The sequence below is a fragment of the Diceros bicornis genome, chromosome X (genome assembly GCF_020826845.1).
Source record: "Diceros bicornis minor isolate mBicDic1 chromosome X, mDicBic1.mat.cur, whole genome shotgun sequence".
Taxonomy (NCBI): domain Eukaryota; kingdom Metazoa; phylum Chordata; class Mammalia; order Perissodactyla; family Rhinocerotidae; genus Diceros; species Diceros bicornis.
Genome location: NC_080781.1, coordinates 103,268,728 through 103,293,350, shown reverse-complemented (window position 1 = coordinate 103,293,350; position 24,623 = coordinate 103,268,728). Strand labels below are relative to the sequence as shown.

The 24,623-nt window shown below is 40.9% G+C and overlaps 1 protein-coding gene across 5 annotated transcripts in view; it reads left to right on the top strand.

Moving 5' to 3' along the window:
* Positions 1 to 24,066, top strand: part of DCX (doublecortin) — a 112,153-nt gene extending 88,087 nt beyond the window's left edge. For 3 of the 5 annotated variants that reach the window (XM_058536529.1, XM_058536531.1, XM_058536530.1), the window contains exons 6-7: positions 5,881 to 5,975; positions 17,543 to 24,066. In XM_058536529.1, coding sequence (XP_058392512.1) covers positions 5,881 to 5,975; positions 17,543 to 17,599 — 152 coding nt within the window. In that variant the 3' untranslated portion in view covers positions 17,600 to 24,066. The remainder of the gene's footprint in view (positions 1 to 5,880; positions 5,976 to 17,542) is intronic. The other 2 variants (XM_058536532.1, XM_058536533.1) reach the window with 1 other exon arrangement.
* Positions 24,067 to 24,623: the final 557 nt, after the last annotated feature.

The window sequence follows — 24,623 nt, the reverse complement described above, 5'->3', positions numbered from 1 at the left end:
GCCACGCTTGGGGCTATTTACACCCACCTTACACACAGCTGCATCCCAATTTCCAGGGATCAGTCCAGCCTCCAGACAAGGGAATCCATAGTCTAGGAGCTCAGCTCAACTCAGCTTGGCTGGTAACCACACTCTGTCCTTAGTGACCCATGCCAAAAACTAGGCTCTCTCCTTGTTCTTTGGGAACTGTCACACTCCACCTTATTCCTCACTCCTGGGAACTCATTTTCCCCCATACATATAAATCTAGGTAAGTCAGCTGAGTTACCTAACCAGCCATCTTTTGTTTGGGCTTGTTCTGTTCTATTCTGATGGAGCCAAGGATTTAAAGACAAGCAGTGGGGCAAGGGCAGGCATAATCATTCAGAGAAGCCAGTGAGCCAAGACTATGCAGGGCCAAGCTTGGCAATTGCATAGCTGAAGGGTACCAGCTGAGGAGAGTGACAGACTGGGCAGAGATACCATCTTCCCACAGAGCTATGTGGCATGAGGGTCGTTACATGCCATGCTGACTGCTCTCTCTGCTATTGTTTCGTGACATTGTCTATGATACCCAGTTAGTTTAGTGAATGACAGAAAGCTCTTCCTAGTCACTTTCTAATCTAAACTAGATCAAGTAGAATAAAAGCCCAGGAGATGAGTAGCTTTGGTGTCTGCTTCTACCTTCTCCTATTCCTTTCTCTTTTCTCTGTCACAACTTTCCTCTCTCCTTCCTACCCCCCCATCAGAAAGTTGTCATAGGAAGGGGTCCCCGAAAAAATTCATTTAAAAAAGAAGGGGCAATGTAGCAAAAACTGAAAACAAAACAAAAAAAAACCACACAGGCTTTGGAATCAGAGAGATTTATGTTCAAATACTGACTTTGCTACCCCTAACTGGAGCAAGCCTCTGTTTCCCCATCAGAACTAAGACTACAACTAAATGAGACTCTGCGTGTGTGTGTGTGTGTGTGTGTGTGTGTGTGTGTGTGTGTGGGAGAGAGAGACAGAGACAGAGAGAATGGGAAAGGGAGAGAGAGAGAGAGAGAGAGAGAGAGAAGAGTGCCTTGGCCTATCATAGGCACTCAATACACACTAATTATTATCCTGTTTTGATTGATAAGATCGCTTAGGAGATTGAAAAATTCCTGATGCACCTTGTTATAGAGGGGGAAAAATGAACTATACAATGAGAAGAAAGGAATGAAAGGATTTGGACTATGTGTAAATGAAAGGTGAGAACAGTGAGACAGTGCTGTGGTTCTATGGAGGGAAATGAGCAAGAGAGACAAGTAAAAGAGGGAGCAGACCCGCTACTCATGCATTCCCAAATTGCAGCTGAGAAATGGAAGCTCAGAGACAAGAGCTCAAGGATGGTTAGTAAAGAAGAATTAAAGGAAAATGAGGGATACCAAACAGTTGTGTTATTTCCAGCTACTCTCAAAATGAACTGTGACAGCCTTCCATGTGGATTTGCCAATCCAAGACCCTGCACAGTTCATCAGACCCTATTTACATTTTTTTCCTGCTACTTCTTTTACTTGACATTTATGAATTGGCTTCAAAATCCTTATCAAATGGCACCCTTCCAGATTTTTTCACACAGAACCCATAGAAGAAATGCATATATGAGTATATTTTTGTCTAGCCTATAAATGCAGGAGCTCCGTCAGCTTATAAGGAATCGACGTTTGCCTGTGCATGTCTACATTTTCTCATTTCTGTATGTCCATCTTTGGGTTTCATTGCATCAGGGAAGTCGAGGAAAGTGTTTGCATTTTTCAACTGTCTGCAGTGAGTGGCAGTTAAATTATTAAAAACAGATTTCCAAAATTCTTGTTGAGTGTGGATGGCAAAATAAGTCCGCTATTTACAGATAGCTTAAGATTGATTAGCTGGGGGAGTGGCAGGGGAACATATATACACATACATATGCAGAGAATCTATAGAGAGGTGTAGATGGAATATGTCTTCATGTATTACCCCTAAAGTTTTTGAGTGAGAGAGTTCCAGAGGATAATGAGGGGAAAAATGGAAGTTATAAAAGAACCTGTATGTGCAGATCTATGACCAATAGGTGGAGACATGCTTGTCGTTAACAATTTTCCACATTTTGGCAAGACCAGTAGGCTCATTCTCAGCTAGATAAGAGTGTAGGTAAAAAAGAGAGTTTTTACATTGGGAATATAGTAGCCACCCTTTTGTAGCATGGCTGACAAATGCTGGGAAACTAGAATCTCTTGTTGCCAAAAGATATAACAATCATGTGGAACAAAATGCCAGAACTTACCTGGGGATGCCTACATCTGTTAGACTTCCTAGCTGAGGTGGGGGCTCTTTTGGAAGACTTCCATTATGTCAGCTAAGACAGATCTCCAAGATTTCTCTCTATCTTGAATACTAGGGCCAGGTCCTGCTGGGAAGGCCCTCAGGCACTGTAGGTGGTCCAGTAACTCCTTCCTTTTCCTGCAGAGTAATTGACTACTTTGCCCCACTGTGGCTTCACAGACTCTTGCCTTTTCCAACATGCCTCCTTTATTCACCAGAAAGCCTTAGTGCATTGGCAAAGCCTAGCTCGCACAGTCTGCACTGTTTGACACAGGACACGTTCTTCTTTGGGTGGTTTACATAGTATATGCACATAACACTCTAAGCTTGACTGGCCTCGAGGTCTCTATCTTCCACCGTATTCCTTCTCTCCCTCCCCATTGCTTTAATTTAAGCCATAGTCACCTCTCACCAGTACTAATGCATTGTCTTCTAAACAATCCCCATCCCACCCACCTCACCTCCTGGGTCTCACCACAGCAACTGGAGGAATCGTTTTAAAATGCAAATTTGATGGTGTCCCCCCCAGATTTCTTTCTCAAATCAATCCCAAACTTCACAGAATGCCCCACAAAAGGCCCCCAGGGTCTGGCCTTTATCCTCATTTCCAGTCTCATCTCTTAGAACTCATTGCTGGTACCCTACACTTGAGCCATTTTGAGCTATTTGCACTTCTGTAAACATACTGTATTCTTTCATACCTCCATGTCTTTGCCCCTACTGGTGAAATTCTAAAGTCTAGAATACCCTTTCTACCCTCTCTGCCTCACTATCTTTTTTTTTTTTTTGGTGATGAAGATTGGCCCTGACCTAACATCTGTGCCAGTCTTCCTCTATTGTGTATGTGTGACACCGCCACAGCATGGCCTGATGAACAGTGCGTAGGTCTGTGTCCGGGATCCAAACCTGCGAACCCCAGGCCACCAAAGCAGAGCACACAAACTTAACCACTACGCCACCAGGCCAGCCCTGAATTCATCTTTTTTGGATGGCTTTATTGAGATACAATTCACATAGCAAACAATTCACTCATTTAAAATGTACAATGCAGGGGCTGGCCCGGTGGCGCAAGCGGTTAAGTGCGCGCGCTCCGCTGCGGCGGCCCAGGGTTCGCTGGTTCGGATCCCGGGCGCGCACTGACGCACTGCTTGGCAAGCCATGCTGTGGCGGCGTCCCATATAAAGTGGAGGAAGATGGGCACAGATGTTAGCCCAGGGCCGTCTTCCTCAGCAAAAAAAGAGGAGGATTGGCGGATGTTAGCACAGGGCTGATCTCCTCACAAAAAAAAAAAAAAAAAAAAATGTACAATGCGATGGATTTTAGTTTAGCCACAGAGTTGTGCAACAATCACGACTATTTAATGCCAGAACATCTCTATCCTCCTAAAAGAAACTCTGTACCTATGAGCAGACACTATTTCCCCCCACACTTCCCCCACCCCTCCTGGCCAGCCCCTGGCAACCGTTGATCTACTTTCTGTCTCTATAGATTTGTTTATCCCAGAGTCATCTTTCAAGATTTTTTCAGATGTTGCCTCCTCTTGTTTGCCTCCCAGTCCCCTGATTTCAAAGCCTGTATGTGGGCTCCAATAATGTCCCTTGCATGGCTCTGACATAGCACTTAGCCCACTTTATTCTTGCCTGCCTCCTCGCAGGAAGTGACTTACTCATCTCTGAAACCCCGGTGTCTAATACTTGGCCTGGCTCAGAGGAAGTACTCTGTAACTATTGGCTAAATGAATGAATGACTTCCAGGAAGCTCTCACAGGGAGAAAGGAGAAAGGCCTCTCAGTGAGTGGATGAGAGATGAGTGAATATACAAGCAAAGCCAGACAGTAGATGCTTAAGTGCTCATTTTTCAGCTCACTTGCACTTGGATAAACTCAGCAGCTACCATACTGATGACTCTTCTAGCTCTACAGTTGATATGCAGGTTCCAGAACCTAGAGAAACATTACCATAAGTGGTGCAGAGGAAGTATATCCCCAGGAAATATTCATGATATAGTAGTGCAACCTTTACCTGTGGGACTAACAGCAACACTCTCAAGCCATTTTCCTGCTTAACTTTTTCAATTTTCTATTCTCTCTCTCTCAATCTGTCTCTCTCCCTCCTTCCCTCCCGCCTTCCCTTCCTGCTTCTGTCTCTCCTCCTCCCTCCTTCCCTCTCCCCACCCCACACCCTTGGGATATTTGGCTTTAATTTTAAAGCACATTTCAGAATATCTCTGGTTAACAATGTAGATCCTTAGATTTAAAAGAAAATTAACTTTATGGGGCCGGCCCAGTGGCTCAAGCGGTTAAGTGCACGTGCTCCTCTGCGGCGGCCCAGGGCTCGCCGGTTCGGATCCCACGTGCGCACCAACACACTGCTTGTCGAGCCATGCTGTGGCGGCATCCCATATAAAGTAGAGGAAGATGGGCACGGATGTTAGCTTAAGGCCAGTCTTCCTCAGAAGAAAGAGGAGGACTGGCATCAGATGGTTAGCTCAGGGCTGATCTTCCTCACACATACACAAAAAATTAACTTTAGCATGAGATGTCTGAACGTGAATCCACTTTGAAAGCTGTTTAATTGTTCCATTTCAACCTACCACATTTCTTTTTACGTGACTAGATATTTTAAAAGCTCATTAGCAAGGGAGTATAAAACAATTTGCAAACACAATGGAATATGAAGATGTTACATACTAAACCATCTTCTTTTCAGCATTTTATTGACTAGAGCAAATGGGGTGAACTCTGACTCAGGCCACCAATGTCTGCCCTCCTCTGTCTCTGTGTCTTTCTCCCTATTTCAAAATTCCTCATTCTTCTCTTCTCTATTTCTTACCCTTTCTTGTCTCCCCTCTCCTCCATTCTTGACCTCTTTCTCTCTCCTTTATGATTCTCTCCTCTGCCCATTTTGCCGTTTGAGCCTTTTTTTAATGTTTCACTCTCTGTTTCTCCTCCACTTTCTTTTTCATTCTTCTTCCTGTCTAGACTCCTTTCTCTTTCTTTCCTTCTGTTCTTTTCACCCAGAATGAGGGAGGGAAGAGAGAGTTGGGGGAAAGATGAGTAGAAAAAGAGAGGAGGGGGAGAGATTGACAATGGGGCTGTCCTGCACCTGCCGCATCATCTGCCACAAAAGGAGATGTGCCCCAGTCTGAATTACCCATATGTCTTCCCCTTTAAGGTAAGGCACATAACCTCTTTGTGCCTCACTTTTTTCTCACTTACAAAATTGAAACAAAATAGTATGTTCCCAGACTACCTGCCAGAGATGTTGTTAGGGTCAAACTTGGGAATGAATATGAGAAAGATTTGAAAAGAACCAGACCCCTGTAATTGGAAGCACTCAGGGGAAAGGGTGGGAGGATTACTGCCTTGCACTGCTCGGGGATCTAATTAACTGAGGATTGAAGTTCTTGCCTTTCTGAGGAATGTGTTTCTTTTCACCTTTGTTCTACTCATCAAATCACTTGGTTGTCTGTGTACTTTGTTTGAATGTTCTTAGTGTCTTTGGAGGGGAAGGATAACGTGTTCCTTTGTATGCTGTTGATTTTTATCCCTTCCTTTTCTCTTGCCTTGGGCTAGCAAATGGAACCTCAAGCAGCCAGCTCTCTACCCCCAAGTCTAAGCAGTCTCCCATCTCTACGCCCACCAGTCCTGGCAGCCTCCGGAAGCACAAGGTATTATGTCTCTTATACCTTACTAAACCCCTTTGCACTCGGACTTTTTTGAATGGCTGGGTGAGGGTTTTCTCTTCCGTCTACTTCAACAGCACATCAAGGCCAGAATTTCCCTTCATCTGGATCATTAATTTGAAGCCCTGGGAATCCCAGAAGGGGCCAAGTTTCAGTCATTTTTATTTATTCCTCTGACTCCCGGTTCATTTACTTGCAGTTACATTTAACCAAAAGGAAGAAGTACAGAGTTCCCAAATACCCATTCTGAGCAATGGTGTCACCAAATGATGGCTCAGGGGATGGGTTGAGCATTTGTCTCTCTAATTCAGACGCATAGCACAGAGGGCATTGAGGGCAACTTATGTCCCCAGGCACCAATCAATAGAAGTGACATAAAGGTAGCAGTCAACACAAGTTAACACTGAGTTTTTCCCTTTAGATTTGCTGGACATTAAAATATGAACAGACCCTAGTTTCACTATGTATTCTTCATTACAAGGCAGATTCTGGTACAGTGTAGGAAGAGAGGGCATATATACATTGCATTGGCCCTGGGCACCATTTACACCTCTAAGTCATTCTCAAATATATACCATTAAAATATTAAAAGTGCATAAATTCTCTAGCCCCACTTTCTAAACAGATTCCCACCTAGAAATCTCTCCTATATAGAAAATCTGGAGTAGTCACTTCCTTGAACCTCATCTCTAAGGCGATGTGGATGTGGTTTCTGCTTTGATTACCACACTCTAGAGCAGCTTTCTCTAGGATTCTCTTGTCTTCTCCCTGCTCAAAAGACTTGGTGTGAGGTGAAAACAGGCAAAAAGCCACCAATATGGCCAACTCCATCACAGAACCATAGATGATCAGAGCTGGAAGAGATCTTAGACGGAGATAAATTAGTTTCATTTGACTCTTTCAACAATCTTATGAGGTTGATATTTTACAGATGAAGAAATTGAGATCCAGAAAGTTTAGTTACTTACTAGGGTAACATATCTAGGTAGTAGCAGACAGGACTGGCCCCCAGGTTACTGCTAGCAGTATGCTGCTGTCACTTCCCACTAGCTCGCTTTTACATCACTTCCTAACTCTGTGTTCAGTGACATCATGTTGGTAACTAGAACTTACCCATGGTAGGAATATTTACACTGTGGAAATCAGCAAATACTACAAATTAAGGTGGTTGGTTTTTTTCCCACAGGAAGTCAGTTGTTAAACATTTAACAGCGCACCACTGCCTAACATCCATTTTCATTTCCTTTTCTCTACATCAGGACTTCAATTTCCTGGTTAATCTGACCATTACCTGCTCCATCATTCCTAATGCCTGTTTCATTTCTTTAATGACCCCTTTAACTTCTGGTATTGACCCTGCCTGACCAGAACCTTCTAATTGTCCTGCTGAGCTATTTGGTTTCCCCAAAGGAGGATCTGCTGAATTGTCTGTGTAGCCAGCATCACCTAGAGATTATGAGATGGATGAAAATTGCTTTTGCAGTCAGCTTTCAGTTATTCTTCTGAGCAGCAAAGCTTGTTAATGTGGACATTCCAGGACGGGGAGTAGCCTACTGTTGTTGTTCCACTCTCCACATAGACCCTCCTCTGCTACATTGCTTCTTACTGTGTCTTTGCCCTATGCATTTCTGCCTTTACTTTCCTTCTGAAAAGTGTGATCTACCCCACCACTTTCCATCAGTACCTTCCCCAAAGGGCTAGGGGAAGCTTGGGCGTTTGGTCTGCACACTTGAGTCATTTAGCTTTTCCACTGACATATTCAGTTCATTTAGGCTGAGGACCCATCATCCATAAGCCCATTGAGGTGAGTGCTGGCATTGTTAAACCCTTTCTCCTGGTTGGGTTTGCAGCCTATTTGTTTGGGGGGTGTTTTTTTTTGGGGGGGGGACTCAATTCTAAACACTAATTTAACCATTGAAGGACTAGAATAAGCAACAGGTGGCAGCATTGTCTTAGAGCTTCACTGTTTTCTTAACTGTGAAATTTTCAATATATTATTTTATTTTTAAAATTACTTTTTATGACAGTTAAGCAAACAAACATTAGGTAATAAATTATATAATTTTCTAGAGAAAACTTTAAAAAAATTTAGATTTTATATAATTCTCACTATTTTTTTAACTTTTCACTTTAATATCATTTCAAATTTACAAGAGTTACAGGAATAATACTAAGAACTTCTGTATACTCTTTACACAGATTCACCAGTTGTTTATACTTTGACCTACTGATTTTTTGTGTTCTCTTTCTCTCTCTCTCTACACACACATACACATTTTTTCTATTTTTTTTAACCATTTGAGATTGTCACAGACATCCTGCCCCTTTACCTCTAAATACTTCACTATATATCTCCTAAGAATAAGGACATTTTCTTTCATAACCATACTACAATTATCAAAATCAGGAAATTTGCACTGATGCAATACTATTACATACTCTAGAGTCCATATTTAAATCTTATCAATTGTCCCAGTAACGGGTTTTTTTTTTGTGTGAGGAAGATCAGCCCTGAGCTAACATCCATGCCAATCCTCCTCTTTTTGCTGAGGAAGACTGGCCCTGGGCTAACATCCGTGCCCATCTTCCTCCTTTTTATGTGGGACACCGCCACAGCATGGCCTGACAAGCGGTGCATTGGTGCTCGCCTGGGATCCAAACCCAGGCCGCCAGCAGCAGAGCATGCGCACTTAACCGCTACGCCGCGGGGCCGGCCACCCAATAACGTTCTTTTTCTGGTCCGGGGTCCAATCCAAGATCACACATTACCTTCAGTTATCATGTCTCTTTAGTCTTCTTTAATCTAGAAAAATTCTTGAGTCTTTTTTTATCTTTTAGGATAGTATATTGTAGAAATGAAGAGTACAGGCCAGTTTTTTGGTAGAATGTCCTTCACTTTAGGTTTGTCTGATGTTTCCTTGTGATTAAATTCAGATTATGCATTTGGGGCAGAAATGTCATAAAAGTGATGTTGCATCTCTCTCAGTAAATCCTCTCAGGAGGCAATGGCCTCATGCTCACACCACCAATGATGGAGGGTGAACTGGTTTTTCTGAATAAGCTAAAAAGTGTCTTGTGACCTTCCTCCGTCCCCCTGGGGTTCAGGTCTCAGCTTCTCGCTCCTTCTTTCACACAGCTACCTGAGCTTTAGCACCATCAAGGTCCTTGGGCAGTGGGCCTAAGCAGATCTCATCTGAAATTCCATCCAAGTGGACCTGAAAGGTGTGAGTCATGGTGGAGACAGGAAGCAGGTGGCTGAGGTCATGACTTTCCTCCTGCACAATTGGAAACAAACTTGAAGTCCCAGCATCCCTTTGGTAACTTTTGATGGCTGTGGCAGGGCCCTAAGCTGTAATGAGCCTCTTGGCTTCCCCTCTTAAGCAGCTCGCGGAGAATCCTCTGTAATGCAGCTGTGATGGGGTTAGCCAAAGTCCGCATACTCGAGTGCTGCAATATGGATGCAAAGTAAATCCTTGTATGGTTAATGAGAACAACATTTTGCATTTTCATGCTGCTTTTCCCTGTTGCATAGCCGTTTTCTCATTTACCCTTGTGATAACCCTGTGAAAGAGATAGGGCAGATAGCATTTCCATTTTACAGATAAGAAAAAGAAAGTGCCAAGATTAGACAGCCCCAGTATGATTCAACAATTTGGAGAAGGTATCATATTAAAGATGTTCAAAAAGCCTAGAAACATAGGGAAAATTTTTCATTGATTTTTAATTTTTTTCCAGATTAGTGATTGCACTCATGGCTTTAAATTTGAAGACATTTTACTTCCAAAGTTGTCTGGAGACTGAAGGAAAATATATTCGACATATTATTTGAAAGTATAACTAACATTATTTAAATATATATTTTACTCTGTTTCCAGACTTTTTTTTGTCATCCTTTAAGTGCTTGGAGAGATAGTTTGATGTGTAAAGCAGGGTCCTGACCCTTAAATCATAGACACCACTGTAAGTGGATTTTGGTAGTGTAATCAAGAGCAAACAAAAGGACTGCAGGAGCACAGAGGAGGGTGGGAAAGACATCTGACTGGGGGAGGGTGGGAGAAAGGAAAGCTTTACAGACTAGGTGACATTTACGTGGGGTCTTGAAGCCTGGGTAGGTTTTTGATGGCTGGTGAAGAGAATGGGCATTCCAGCTTAAAAAAAAATCAGCAAGAACAAAGCCACACCATCAGAAAAGTGCAGGGCACATTTGGAAAAAAGCAAACCCAAACCAGAAGCCAGGTTTCTCAAGACTCCTCTCTGACTTCCTTTGGACCATAAGCTCCTTGGACCAGAGACCAAGTTTTTGTTTTCTCTAATGCAATAATATCGCCAGCACAGCTGTATTTGTTACAAACATTTTGTTCTGGAGGGCTCCAAGGGACTAAGCAAATGAATTTCAGGTGCAAATTATTTGTATTGTTAAGCAATATGTGTTTTTCTGTATTTCTACATATCAATCAACAAAAATAGAATGTTGAGATAATTCCTTTTCCTGAACATTGTAATACCCATACAAAAAATTTATTTTGAATATTAAATAAATTGATGGAGGACTGAAGTTCATACCTAAGCCTAGTCCTACGGATTGTCTCCGTAGCCTGCATCTCACCCTACCCATTCCAAGTACAGCAGCTGCAAGTGGAGTCTTCTCATGATTCTATCCCTAGGCCTGTCCCCCCTTCCTCTGAGATAAAAGTCTGGAACAATCTTCTCAGATAATTATATCCACCAACCAACCAACTACACTGAAGGGACTGTTACATGAACAATTAAGAGCAGGGATGAATGCTGAAGCCTAGTGTTTCAGTGTGGTGGGACTCAAAGTGGCCTCCATAAAGAAAAGGCCCTTCTGTACTGCCTGAAAAATGTCCAGCGAGTTCACTAAATTGGCAGTGTCTGTCTCATTTCTCTTGCTTTGCTATAACTAAAGAAAAACAAAATGCAATGATCCAAGTTATATTTTATAGAATTTTAGAACCAGAAGAAAACTTAAAGATTTTATAGTCTACATCTTCCTCAATTTTCAAATATAGAAGCAAAGACCCTGAAAGGGGAAGTTAATTGGCGAAGTAAGGCCTAGAACCTAGGTCTCTGACTCTTAATCCTGTGGTCTTTCTGCTACAGTGGACGTGCATTATGTGTAAATTTAACTTATGGAATTCATCAATAGTCACAATATAGTCATAGAACAAAACTGCTACAAAACCGTCTCTTACATTTGTACACATCAATACAAACTGAATATTACTATATACATTATACATCATACATGCATGTGGCTGTATAGGGTTGCATGCTCAGGAATCACATAAACAGCATTTAATTGTCAATGAAGGGATTTTCAAAGGTACTATTTTTTAAATAACAGCTTATTGAGATGTAATTCACATACCATAAAATTCACCTTTTTAAGTGTACAGTTTAGTGGTTTTTAGTATAATCAAAAACTTGTGCAAGAATAGATTTATCACCCTCAAAAGAAACCCTATGCTTGTTAGTCGTCACAGCCCCTTCCCCCTCTACCCACCTCCTGGCAACTACTAATCTACTCTCTGTTTCTATGAGTTAGCATATTCTGAACATTTCATATAAGTTTCCCTCTCAGTACTGCTTTAGCTGCATCCCATAACTTTTGCTATATTGTTTTTCCTTTATTTCAAAAGTATTTTCTAATTTCCTTTGTGATTTATTCTTTGACCCATTGGCTATTTAGCAGTGTTTGTTTAATTTCCACATTTTTGTGAATTTCCCAAATATCTTTCTGTTTTTGCTTTCTAATTTAATGCCACTGTAGTCAAGGAACATATTTTGCATGATTTCAATCCTTTTAGATTTATTGAGACTTGTTTTACGACCTAACAAATGATCAATCCTGCAGAATGTTCCATGGGCTCTTGAGAAGAATGTATATTCTGTTGTTGGATGGAGTATTTTATAGATGCATAATTATTTGTAGTGTCGTTCAAGTCTTTTCTTTCCTTGTTGGTCTGCTGCCTAGTTATATCCTTTATTGAAGGTGGGGTATCGAAGTCTTCAACTATTATAGTTGAATTGCTTATTCCTCCCTTCAATTCAGTCATTTTTTGCTTCATGTATTTTGGTGCTGTGTTGTTAAGGTGCATGTATGTTTATAATTGTTGTTTTGGATGTATTGACCCTTTTTATCATTATAAAATGTCCTTCATTGTCTCTAGTAACAATTTTTATCTTAAAGTCTATTTTTTCTAATATTAGTATAGCCACTCCAGCTCTATTTTGGTTACTAACTGCATGGTAAGTCTTTTTCCATCCTTTTACTTTCAACCTATTTGTGTCTTTGAATCTAAAGTGTGTCTCTTTCAAACAGCATAGAGATGGATCATGTTTTCTTTTTAAATCCATTTGCCAGTCTCTGCCTTTTCATTTGAGTGTCTAATCTGCTTATGTTTAATGTGATTACTGGTAAGGTAAGAATTACGTCTGCCATTTTGCTATTTGCTATATGTTTTATGCCTTTTTTGTTCCTTTATGCTTTGATTTCTGCCCTTTTTATGTTAAATAGATATTTTTCTAGTGTACCATTTTAATTCCCTTGTATTTTTACTAATTTTATTTTGAGTTCTTTTCTTAGTGGTTGCTCTGGAGATTACATTTAACATCTTAATACAATCTACTTTGGATTAATATCAACTTAATTTAATTGTATATAAAAATTTTGCTATAGTATAGCTCTGTTCCTTCCCTCCTCCCTTTGTGCTTTTATTGACATACAAATTACATCTTTATACATAATAAGTCCATCAACACATTTTTATAGTTACTAGTCCATGCAGTTGTCTTTTGAATTAGATAATAGAAGAAAAGAATTACAAAAATAAATCTATATTGTCTTTTGTATTTACCTTTACCAGTGTTCTTTATTTCTTATGTGGATTTGAATTACTGTCTATTGTTTTTTATTTCTCCCAGAAGGATTCTCTTCAGTATTTTTTGTGGGACATGTCTGCTAGCAACAAATACTCTGTCCTTGTTTATCTGGGAATGTCTTGATTTCTCCTTCATTCTTCAAAGATAATTTTGCTATATTTCCTTAAATGGTATGATCCAGTAAGTCTCCCAGCCTTTGCTGTGGTGCTCTGTGTGTGCGTTGGGGCATGATTTCAATGCTCTGTCAGGTAGTTTACAACTTTGCCTTAGCATTCACTTGCTGCTTGTGTAGTGCCTCAAGGCCAACCAGAGGTGAGAGGTTAGGGCATTCTCAGCTCTTTTCTGAAAATACGTGTGCCCAGCCATAGAGATTTCTGGGAATATGTCAGAGATTTTCAAAGTCCCCTATGGACATTAATTCTCCAGTTTTTCCTTTTAAGGTTTTTGAGCAGCTTCATTTGTGCCAACTGTCCCCCCCCCCCCCCCCCGACTCAGGCAGCTGTGATTTTAAACAATTGCAGCTGATTAATGCTTCCTGAAAAGGCTGTTCACAATGAGTGTGCTCTGAGTCAGGTGGAATAAAGAAAAGCCCTATAGGGCCGGCCCCGTGGCTTAGCGGTTGGGTGCGCACACTCCATTGCTGGCGGCCCGGGTTCAGATCCCAGGCGTACACTGATGCACCGCTTCTCCGGCCGTGCTGGGGCCACGTCCCACATACAGCAGCTAGAAGGATGTGCAGCTATGACATACAACTATCTACTGGGGCTTTGGGGGGAAAAAATAAATAAAATTATTAAAAAAAAAATAGGGGCCGGCCCCATGGCTTAGCAGTTAAGTGCACGTGCTCCGCTGCTGGTGGCCCGGGTTCCGATCCTGGGCGCGCACCGATGCACTGCTTCTCCGGCCATGCTGTGGCTGCGTCCCACATACAGCAACTAGAAGGATGTGCAGCTATGACATACAACTATCTACTGGGGCTTTGGGGAAAAAATAAATAAATAAATAAAGAGATGCTTAGAGTTTAAAAAAAAAAGAAAAGGCCTATAAGTGAGAGTTTCCAGGGAGCTACCAGACAGGCCAAATAGTGACAATTCTCTGGGAATGGGGCATTTTGGGGAGCTCCAAACCCATTCTGCATCCTCCAGTGGCTGCTAGATTGCTGTTTTTCAGATACTGTAGTTGTGAGGCTGTTGGTTTTCAAAGCTAAACTAGAGCTGGGAAGAGGGAGAATGGAAATAGAGCAAGTTAAAGCCCAATAAATCTTGATATTCTTACTGAGATTCAGCCATTTTTCTTAAATAAACACTTTTTGGATTGTTGCAAGCCTTTGGTTGATTTCCAGAGTTCTGAAAAAGTTGATTTTGACAATTTTTCAAGTGTGACTGTATTTATGTAAGAGCAGATTTTCAGAGTCTTTCTCTCCCATTCTGGAAATCTAGAGCTCAAAGATACTTTTTATTATGTTCAATTTTTACTTTACTCAAGTACTGGAGAACTATATCCCTCCAGAGATGCAACTCCATTGTATGCCACTTTGCCTCAATTCAATTTTACAAGTTTTTATTGCCCTCCTATTGGTTCCTCAGCATTGTGCTTCTTGTTTCTCAGTTTTCTAAGAAATTTTGTTTGGTAGTTTAGAACAAGAGTGCCAAATCCTGCCTATGGCCTGGTTGTTTTTAGATGGCCCCCTGATGTAAAGAATATTTATTATATCTCTAAGGGTTGTAAAAAAAAAAAAAAACCAAACAAACAAGACTATGTGACAGAGACTATCTGTGACCAGCAAAGAGAGCCTAAAATATTTACTATCTAGCCCTTTACAGAAAAAGTTTGTCAACCCCTGATTTATAGTGAAGGGATGGTGGGTTGGGAGAAGTGAATTTATTTGTTGTAGTTGCCTTTGTTGTGTTAATAGTGATTCAATGTTCCCTTGAAGAGTCCCAAATAATAGCTGGAAAATACCCTACAGATTGTCAGTTTCAAAGTCTGCATTTTCTTGATGAAGAAACCAAGAATTAAAGACTTGCTCAATGTCACAGTACTAATTGGCCAGGGCTAAAACCTCAGGTATCTGAATACACTTTACTCCTCTTTCCATTCTAAGCTGCCGAAAAGTTTTCCTTCCCCTTCTTTCTCAGCAGAAAGCATTCTCAATGTTAGATAAATAAGTCCCTCTTCTCCCCATTCTTGTCCTTCTTCCTCATCTTCACTTTTTCCTCTACCTCAAGAAGAAGCTGTACTCTCCAATTTTCTTGGACAGTCCTCTACTGAAGTTCTCTATTTCCATCATACCAAAGAGACTCTCTCAAATATCCACAGAGTTGACCCTAAATTTTCCAGTTTCCTTTAGTATCTTGCTATAATGTGAATGAAAACAGTGGTTTTCAAACTGTGCTTCATTTGGGGATGGGTGAGATTCTGCCTTCCCCATGTCTGGTTCAACCAGAACAACTGCACTTTTATTTATTCCATGTATTGGGCTTCTAAGAAAAATTTCATTTGAATAGAGGATTTAAAGGGAGAAGAGAAAAAGAGATTGAGAGAGAGATTTGAAAATCATTGATTTAAACTATGGGATGAATTAAGTCCAAGAGGAAAAAAATCCAATTAGAAAATGAACACAAGACACAAAGAAACATTTCACTGAAGAGTGCAAAAATCAATCAATGGAGATCTCCAAATAGAGCTCTGGGAGCAATGGAAAAAACCAATGCCATATCATCCATCTCTCCTCAAAACATAGACAAGGCTTGGGGCAATATTGGAGACATGAATCTTAATTCATGTTCGGAAATGGAAGCATCAGGAATTAAGTTGGAAGTAGGTAGATGGGGTACATTTTATGAGTTAGGCATTTGTTCAAGGCCTGGCAGTTCTCTGGGAGCCTGAAATGAACCTGCATATATATTCACAACTGATTTTTAACAAAGGTGCAAAAATCAGTCACTGGAGGAAAGATAGCCTTTTCAATAGTTGCTGCTGGACCAATTAGATATCCATAGGCAAAAAAATGACCCTCAACCTAAACCTCACATCTTATGTAAAAATTAACTCAAAAATGGATTATAGATGTAAATGTAAAACATTTAGAAAGGAAACAGAGGAGAAAATGTTCTGATCTTCGGCTAGGCAAAGACTTCTTAGATTTGATAACAAAAACACAACTCATATTTGGGTGGTGAACGTGATGTAATCTATGCAGAAATACAAGTATAATGATGTACACCTAAAATTTATACAATGTTATAAACCAATGTTACTGCAATAAACAAAAAATTTTTTAAAAAAAGAAACTTTGAGAGACATATAAACAGATTGCAATGTATGAACCTTATTCCCGTACTAATTTCAATAAATTATAATTAAAAAAAAACACAACCCATAAAAGAAAAAAAATAATAAATTGGATAAATTAGACCTCATCAAAATTAAAAACTTTTCCTCTGTCAAAGACCATGCAAAGGGTATGAAAAGACAAGCTATAGCCTGGGAGAAGATGTCTGCAAGCCACATATCTAACAAAGACATATATAGAATATAAAAATAACTTTTAAAATGCAACAGTAAGAAAAAATGAACAAAAGACACAAAGAAACATTTCACTGAAGAAGAATTACAGATGTCAACTATGCACATGAAAAGATGTTTAACGTCATTAGCCATCAGAGAAATGCAGATTAAAACTATAATGAGATATCACTACAGACCTACAAGAATGACTAAAATAAAAAGTAGCAAAAACACCAAATACTGGTGAGGATGTGGATAAACTGGATCACTAAAATTTTTCTGGTAAGAATGTAAATGGTACAGCTACTCTGGAAAACAATATGACAATCTTTACAAAACTAAACATGCAATTACAAGTAGTTGTACTCTTGAACATTTATCCCAGAAAAATGAAAACTTATGTTCACACAAAAACCTGTACATGAAGGTTTATAGCAGCTTTATTTGTAGTAGCCCAAAACTGGAATCATCCCACATATCGTTCAATGGGTGAACGGTTAAACAAACTATGGTACATCCACACTATGGAATACTGCTCAGCAATATAAAGGAGTGGACTAACGATACATGCAACAACTTGGATGAATCTCCAGGGAATTATGCTGAATAGGAAAGTCCAATCCCAAAAGGTTAAATACTCTATGATTCCATTTATATAACATTCTTGAAATGACAAAATTATAAAGATGGGAAACAGATCATTGATTGCCAGGGCTTAGGGATGGAGAACAGGTGGATGTAGCTATAAAGGGGTTGCATGAGGGAGCCCTTTGGTGAGGGTACAGTTCTGTATCTTGACTGTGGTGATGGTCACACAAATATAGACATGTGGTAAAATTACATGGGGCTACACATGCACACACACACACAGACATACACACACAGACACACACGCACACACGAGTGCATGGAAAACTGCAAGATGATACCATTGGGGGAAATTGAGTGAAGGGTGCATTGGTACAAGGATATCTCCTTGTACTTCAATTTCCTGTGAATCTATAATTATTTCAAAATAAAAATTAGAGAAAATATTAATTAAGAAAACAAAAGCAGTCATATAATCTTGCCCATATCAGAGCCCAAAGCCCAAGATGCTAAGAAAAGGAGAATTAACTTTATCCCTTATCTTCTTACAGGACCTGTACCTGCCTCTGTCCTTGGATGACTCGGACTCACTTGGTGATTCCATGTGAAGGAGGAGAGAGCGTTCAGAGTCCAGAGTACAAATCCAAGCTTACCGTTACAATAGGGTACTTCTGCTCAAGTGTCCAACAGGGCTATTGGTGCTTTCAAGTTTTTATTTTTTGGTGGTGTTGTTATTTTTAAAAACATACTGTAATATGTTGGGTTTATTTTCCTGTGATTTATCCTCTGGGCCACTGATCCACAGTTACCAATTATAAGAGATAGATTGATAACCATCCTTTGGGGTAACTTTCCAGGGATGCAAAATGTGCTAGTCCATGACGTTTCTATTGAATATTTAGGCGACTGCGTTATTTTCCCCGTCTCACTTTGCTCATACATGACAGTCTTCCTTCTGTAGAGGGTTGCTTACATACACATCACTTAAAATGTGTGTGTGTGGGGAAAAACCTCATTGGCAAATCCAAGAGTGACAAACACAAGTGCCCCTTGTCTTCCGATCTCAAGAATGCTGGAGGCTCCTAGGAGGACGGCAAGGCAGCTTCCCAGCCTCGCTCTTCACTCCTGATTGAGCCCCCAGTTTGTTGTCTAGCACCAATTCTGGCTGCCAAGGGGGAGAAACACCAGCAACTTGTAATTCTGACACCAGATGCTTAGGACCCCAGTGTGAGGGCTAGCTAAAAGAGACTAGGCAGCATTGGGAAACACTGTAGACATTTCAGTAGAGTTTATAAAGCACAGTGAATTCCTTGTCAACCTCTCCACTGGGACACTTTGGAATCAATAAGCAATTAATAAGAGTTGGGGGTGAGGGACTTCATATACCGGATTCCACTAGGAGGCTGTCTAACATAGCAAATTATTACACAAACTGTATGGTATCCATCTATCTCTATTCTATTGAATGCCTTGTAAACAGCCAACACTGAAAACACTGTGAAATTTGTTTTCAGGTCTGACACCTTTTGGTCGCTTTTTATAGCAAGAAGCCAATATCCTTTTTATAAAACATTTCTGTATTTCAGGAGCAAACTCTTCAGGCTCCTTTTTTATAAACTGGTGATTTTCTTTTGTCTAAAAAACACATGCAGAAAATTTATCAAAAAAATGCAGAAGAATAACGTAGTTTAGAAATCATGCTGTCACTGCCAAACAGAAACCTCCAGGAGAAAACAAAATGAGTAGCAGAGGCCAATTCAATAGAATCAGTCTTTTGATAACTTTTTAACAGTTATGCTTACATTAATAATTTCAATGTGGACCAGACATTCTAATTATATTTTAAATGAATGTTATGGCATATTTTAAGCAACTCTTTTTTATCTATAATCCTGGTATTGCATACTGAAGACACAGAAACCTTTCACTTGTCTTTAACACTAGAAAGGATTTTCTCTTTGCTAAGGACTGATCATTTGACATAGTTCTTAGTCTTTGAGGTACAGGTTCATAACACTGCTTTTTGTTTGTGATCACAGCCCATAATGGCAAAGACAATGAACTTTAAGTGAAAGCCATGCATGCCAATTCTGTGTTTGCTTTTAGCAGATATGAAGATGTCCTTATTTCTTTGTAATTGTTCGGATAGTTTGAAAGGTGCAGCATTCGAAGCCAAGCTGCTGTTTGGCTATTGAACGACTTGCAGTTGTTCCTCCACTTTAACTGGAATAAGCTTGCTGTGTGTGTGTGTGCAGCTGCTTCATAATTGGGAGATACTACAGGATACTCCAACATGGATCAGTGACAACGGCTGATGTGCATTGTGTAGGAGGGGACTCAATGGTGGAAGGAGTAGCTCAGATGCCCCAGACAAGCTTCAGATGTCCTTAGCTACAAGAAACATTTTTGGTTCAAGAAAAGTCCAGATGATGGTAGTACTGGTTCCTGGTTAACTGGTCATTGAAGAACCCCAAATTTGAGAATCTCTTTTTGCCCCTCTTCTTTATTTGTAGGCCTGTTAGAAACCATTAAGAAGCCCATTTTACTTACCCCCTACCTCTTTCTAGAAGCTAAGGTTTTCTTAGTACCTCCCAGAATAGTTTGTAGTTAATTGGGAAAAACTGGTACTTGGAATGGGGGGGTGTAGAGAATGGTAAGAGGCCTGTTTGTAAAATTCAGGCCTGATCCCCAAAGATTCCACCCATAGTCTTTCTCCAGATCTCATTTAATCCAATTCCTTCAATTTAAGATGAAACAGAGGCTGAGGCAGCTCAATGACCTGCTGGCAAAGAGCAAGACCAGAGGAGGAATTCAGATTTCCTCCTGTGCAGGCCCTATGCTACCTCTCTGAGCATTTCCTTGCTTGTGGAATATGCACCATTAGAAAGTACTAAATGGACATATTTTCTTTAGAATGATCTTTGAACCAACAATCTTCTATAATAATAGTAGATTTTCCATTTTTCTTTTAATCAATTATAAGGAAATGTTTCTGTACTGCCACTTCAGAGGGGCTTGACATAGTTAAAAATTCAAGCCTTCAATAATTGCATTTTAAATTAGCCCATTTTCAAGACAAAAAATAAAATTGTAACTGAGCGCCTTCACCTCTGTCGTTCATTCCCAGTTTTACCCAATCCAGTTTTACCACTAAAGTCCCATTGTGTTACCTTCTGCACAGTCAGCAAATATCAAGTATTTAGCAAGCATTTACATCCACTCCCCCATTCTCCCTCCTTCTTTTCACACACACACACAAACACACACACAATCCATCTGTTGCTTGTTCCTACCTCCTGATTTTTCTCCCTTACAGAAATAGAAATAGGGACAAAGAAGGGGAAAATGTATATATGGGGGCTGGGCTGAACAACTTCATAAGTAGTGTTAACTAGGGGTAAATTGAGAGAAAAGTTCCTTTTCTCTTCACTGTTTGGGAAAGGATAGCCATTAGCATGACTGCTTCGTGTCCTTACAGACTTTAGTATTAGCCTAGATTGAATCATAGAGTTTTCTAGCTGGAAGGAACCTTAAGATCACATCATCTACTTCAAATTCCTCATTTTCAGGCCAGGAACAGAGATACAGAGGTAAAGTAATTTCCCCAAGGTCACACAGCTGGCTAGGGGCAGGGCTGGGATTAGAACCCACATCTCCTGGCTCTTATTCCAGGGCCTTTTCCCGCTGAACTGTATTGCCTTCCACTAGGCTCCTGAGCATTCTTTCCCAGGGTCATGTTGCATCTTGGAGCCATATGCTGCTGCCCTGATCTCAGTGGAAAATCCTCCCAGCAACCTAATACAGCTCTTTCTCCCTGTATTCATATGGTTCCCATCCACATGGACTGCAGATGTCTCCAAAGAGAAGGAGGCATTGAGGACCAACAGGAACAATGGGGTCCCTCACCTTGTCCATCCAACACAAGGGATCACTGCCCCACCTTGAGGAGCTCTCAGAACAGCCCCCTGAGCTTCTGTCCTGTCCAAATGGAATGGAGGAAGACTGGTTTTCTTTGTCAGCTCAACTCATCTCATCTCATACTGGTTGGTCTTCACGGGCTGATGGAAATGTTTCTTGTTCTTAGAGCAGGGAAAGGAAGGAAGGAAGAGCGGAACAATAGCTTTGTTCATCCTAACTTTCTGAGGTGGCTTTTCAGTATTTTTAAATGACTTTGGCTATGATTCATTGGCAATAATTTCTTTTAAAATATGGGAGTAAGATTAGCTAGAGAAAATAACCTGGTCTTGCTATGGTAGCCCTCATCCACAATGTCCCCATAGCCATCCTGCCCTGATGGGGACAATTTCTAGGTATAAGCAAGGGGCTTTGTGACCAAAAAGTACCCTGGCTGATGTTAAACATTTGCTTCTTGTATTTGCACTAAAATAGCAAGGTGTGTGCTCTACACACCATACTCATCTTCTTGTGTATACTGCTCCTGTGGCCTTCCATGGCAGAAACCAGGGCAACAAGATCTGAACACATAGTTTTCCTTGCAGCAAGGCTCTTCCTGGGAACTAAGGGGTCTTCATTAGTTCAGTTCCAAGAGACCTCCTTCTGGGCTTACCCCACTCCTAAGGAAGTTCTCTCTCTTTCCTGCTTCTTCCCAACCAGCAGTAACCAAGGAACCTTAAAGTGGATGTGTAATTATCTGAATAAGGCAAGAAGGGGTCTGAGCACCTAGATCCTTCTTTAAATCACCCAGCCCGAGGCTTAGACCAGCAATCCAGTGCTTGCCTTGGACAAAATTGTGTCTACTTCCCTAGTCCCTTCAAAACTCTGGATGGTCATGCCCCCAGTCCCCCTCGGATTTGGTTCTACATAGCTTTTCTTTTCTTAAAAACACATCTCCATTGGACAAGGGAACAAGCATGTCCATGTCCCCAAAATGAGCTCCAGCACACTGATGAGAATTTTCCCAAAGATCAGCCCAGCTCAGAAACATCTATGCCAAGAGACTTTCCTAGACAGATGCACTGGGACCGTGGGGTTTGAATGACCTGTTTCACTATCCAGTTTGCAATGGAAATAAAAGGCAGTGGAGATTTCTTTCTTTAAAAAAATGCATTGGAACCTGTCCTTGGCCACATGGGGCCACCTGGATCTCCAAGGCCAGGCCTCACTCACGTATTGCCCTCATTGCATTAAGGGATTTGGCTCTTAGGCCTAGGCTGGTTTCCTAAGTAAACCATCGGTATTTTGAAACTCATCTGGGATGGGGGAGGGGTTAAAGTCCTATGTTTTGGGACCAGGAAACTTGAGAGAATAAAGGCCAGCCATTGATATGCCAGAAGTGATCTGAGACCTCTTGTATAGCAATGGAGCCTTGCTGGGCTTCCTTGGTCTCTCTCCTAGTATGGAACTTCGAAGCTATCACACTTCTGCCTCTGCCTGAAGAAGGAGACCCCGTATTAGCCTCGTCCACTGTTCTGTGATTTTATGCAGGGTTTCCTCTTCCCTACAGGTGTGACCCCCTGAAGCAAGGATACTGCATTGATTCCTCATGCCTACCTTTTGGCTGGAGAGGCATCTCCAACAGGTTCTCTGGCTGTTGGTGGCCCAGACCCAGTCTAGTGCTGTTAACAGTCAGTGGATTGCCCTTAGCCCTAAAGGCTGTGATTATGGACCAAGACAACACAAGTCATTGTTTAAAAATAAATTCCTAATTTTATTCTTCCTCTGGCTAGCAGACCTCACTTCCCTAGTAGGTAAAGGGCTAGAGATTTTTGTAACACAGCAGCCAAGACGTGTGCAGGGAGGAAAATGCGTTTCTAAACCCATAGAGCAGTGGCTCCCATGGGCAACCTACTATGGGCTGGGACTGTTAGCAGTTTCTCTTAACCCCTTCCACTTTTTCTTTTCAGAGACTAGAAGGCTCCCTCTCCATCAGCCTGTCTTTCAGTATGCCTGGCTAGAGAATTTTGCCCCTCCTATCTCTTCAGGAAAAGGTGACTTCCTCCTCTGTCTACCCCACCCTGGTCCCCAGAGCTTGTCTTGTCTCCAAAGATCTAGTGTGGTCTTTACACCCCGCCTCTTGGTATTGGTGTTGCTTTCTGCTTGTTTCCTGTTAAGGATCCATGCAGCCCTCCTACTTTGGCTTAGGCAATGTGACACTGGTTATCATATGACAAGACTCTTGAACTCCCCTGCTAACTGCCTAACTTTTTATCTTAGTTTATAGGCTTCAACTTCCTCTGGAATCAGAGGTAGTCTTATCTTACCTTGGATGCCCGGGGCTAGGAGAATATAGAATTCCCATTGGGAATTAAGGCATCTTCCTGCACCTGATTAGAAGGACATGCTAGTTGGGAGAGGTCAGATGGCACAACAGAAGTCAGAGAAAACACCTTGTAAACTAAGGCAAAAAGTTGGAGGCATTGGAACTTCTCGTTTCTGGGTTAATAACCTGAGGAAATCAATGGCTTTTTGCCACTCTCTACCTCCCATGTGTATCTCTGTCTTTTCTTTCTCTCTCTAGTTCACTATGTTTGCTCTTGGTTTTGTCCTCTGTGTTATCATGCTCTTTCCACAGTACAAATGTCCATCCTTTGTCCTCTGCAGTTCTTCTCTCTCTCTCTTTTGTTGTCTCCTTCTTTATTTTTTCCTTCCTCCTTGTCGAGGCATTGGTCATATGCTTCTTTTTAGCCCTGTGATTTTGCCTTGGTGATGAGAAGTTATTTCAAGACTCAACCAGCCCTGATCCTACCCTAGTCCGTTCAGAAGTTGGTTGATGGGAATCAAGCTGATCCTGGCCCTCTCTTCTTCTCCATTTTCAGTTGTAATTCCTCAGAGCAGATCCTCACAAGCAGTTTCCTTATAGCTCATGTATCTTTGGGTCTTTGCCTTCCAAACACTGTACAGAATACTTTGTGGTTCCTTTTTAGTCTGCCATTTTGTGGAGCAGTGAAGTGTGCTCAGAGAAATAATCAGCTGAAGCGAAAAATCCACCCATGGATTCACATCAGCTAAATACTATTAATTGATTTTTAAAAATTTGCTCATAGTTTCAAAAGCTGCAATATAATATAATGAGAGACCACAGGTAATTTCTCCTGTCATTCGGTTTGGCTGGGTGGGGGTGTTGGGCGGGGGTAGCAATTTGTTTAAAGCTTTACCATTACACATAAAGCTGTCTGTAATAACCTTATGTTTTGGGCTTGCCAACTGTTGAACTGTTTTAGCTAAACCGATAGGCAATTGGGGTTGATTTAAATGAAGAGGGTATTTAACAAGTCCATACTATAAAAAGGAACATTTACTTGATTGAAATGTATTTTTCCTTCTGTTACTAATTCACCTAAACATTTACTATTAACACCAACTGTTCATGATCCTGTGCAGGCAGTCTGTATAAGAGTAATTAATGGACCTAAAGAAGCCAGCTTGTAGGTGCTAATTTATTCAACAGGGTGCACAGCCCTTGGGAATGTCACCGCTTGGCAATATCATCTGGAATGCCCTTTCCAATGCCATTTCTTTATAAGTTTCCTTAAAGAGATTTGAGCAAGTAAGAAGTTATACCAAAATGTCTCCAATGTACGGTCCTGTAATATATTGCAGCTTGAAGCCAATGATCCCTTATGACTTGTACACAACTAATGCATGTTTTGATTGAATTTTGCATTTCTCATG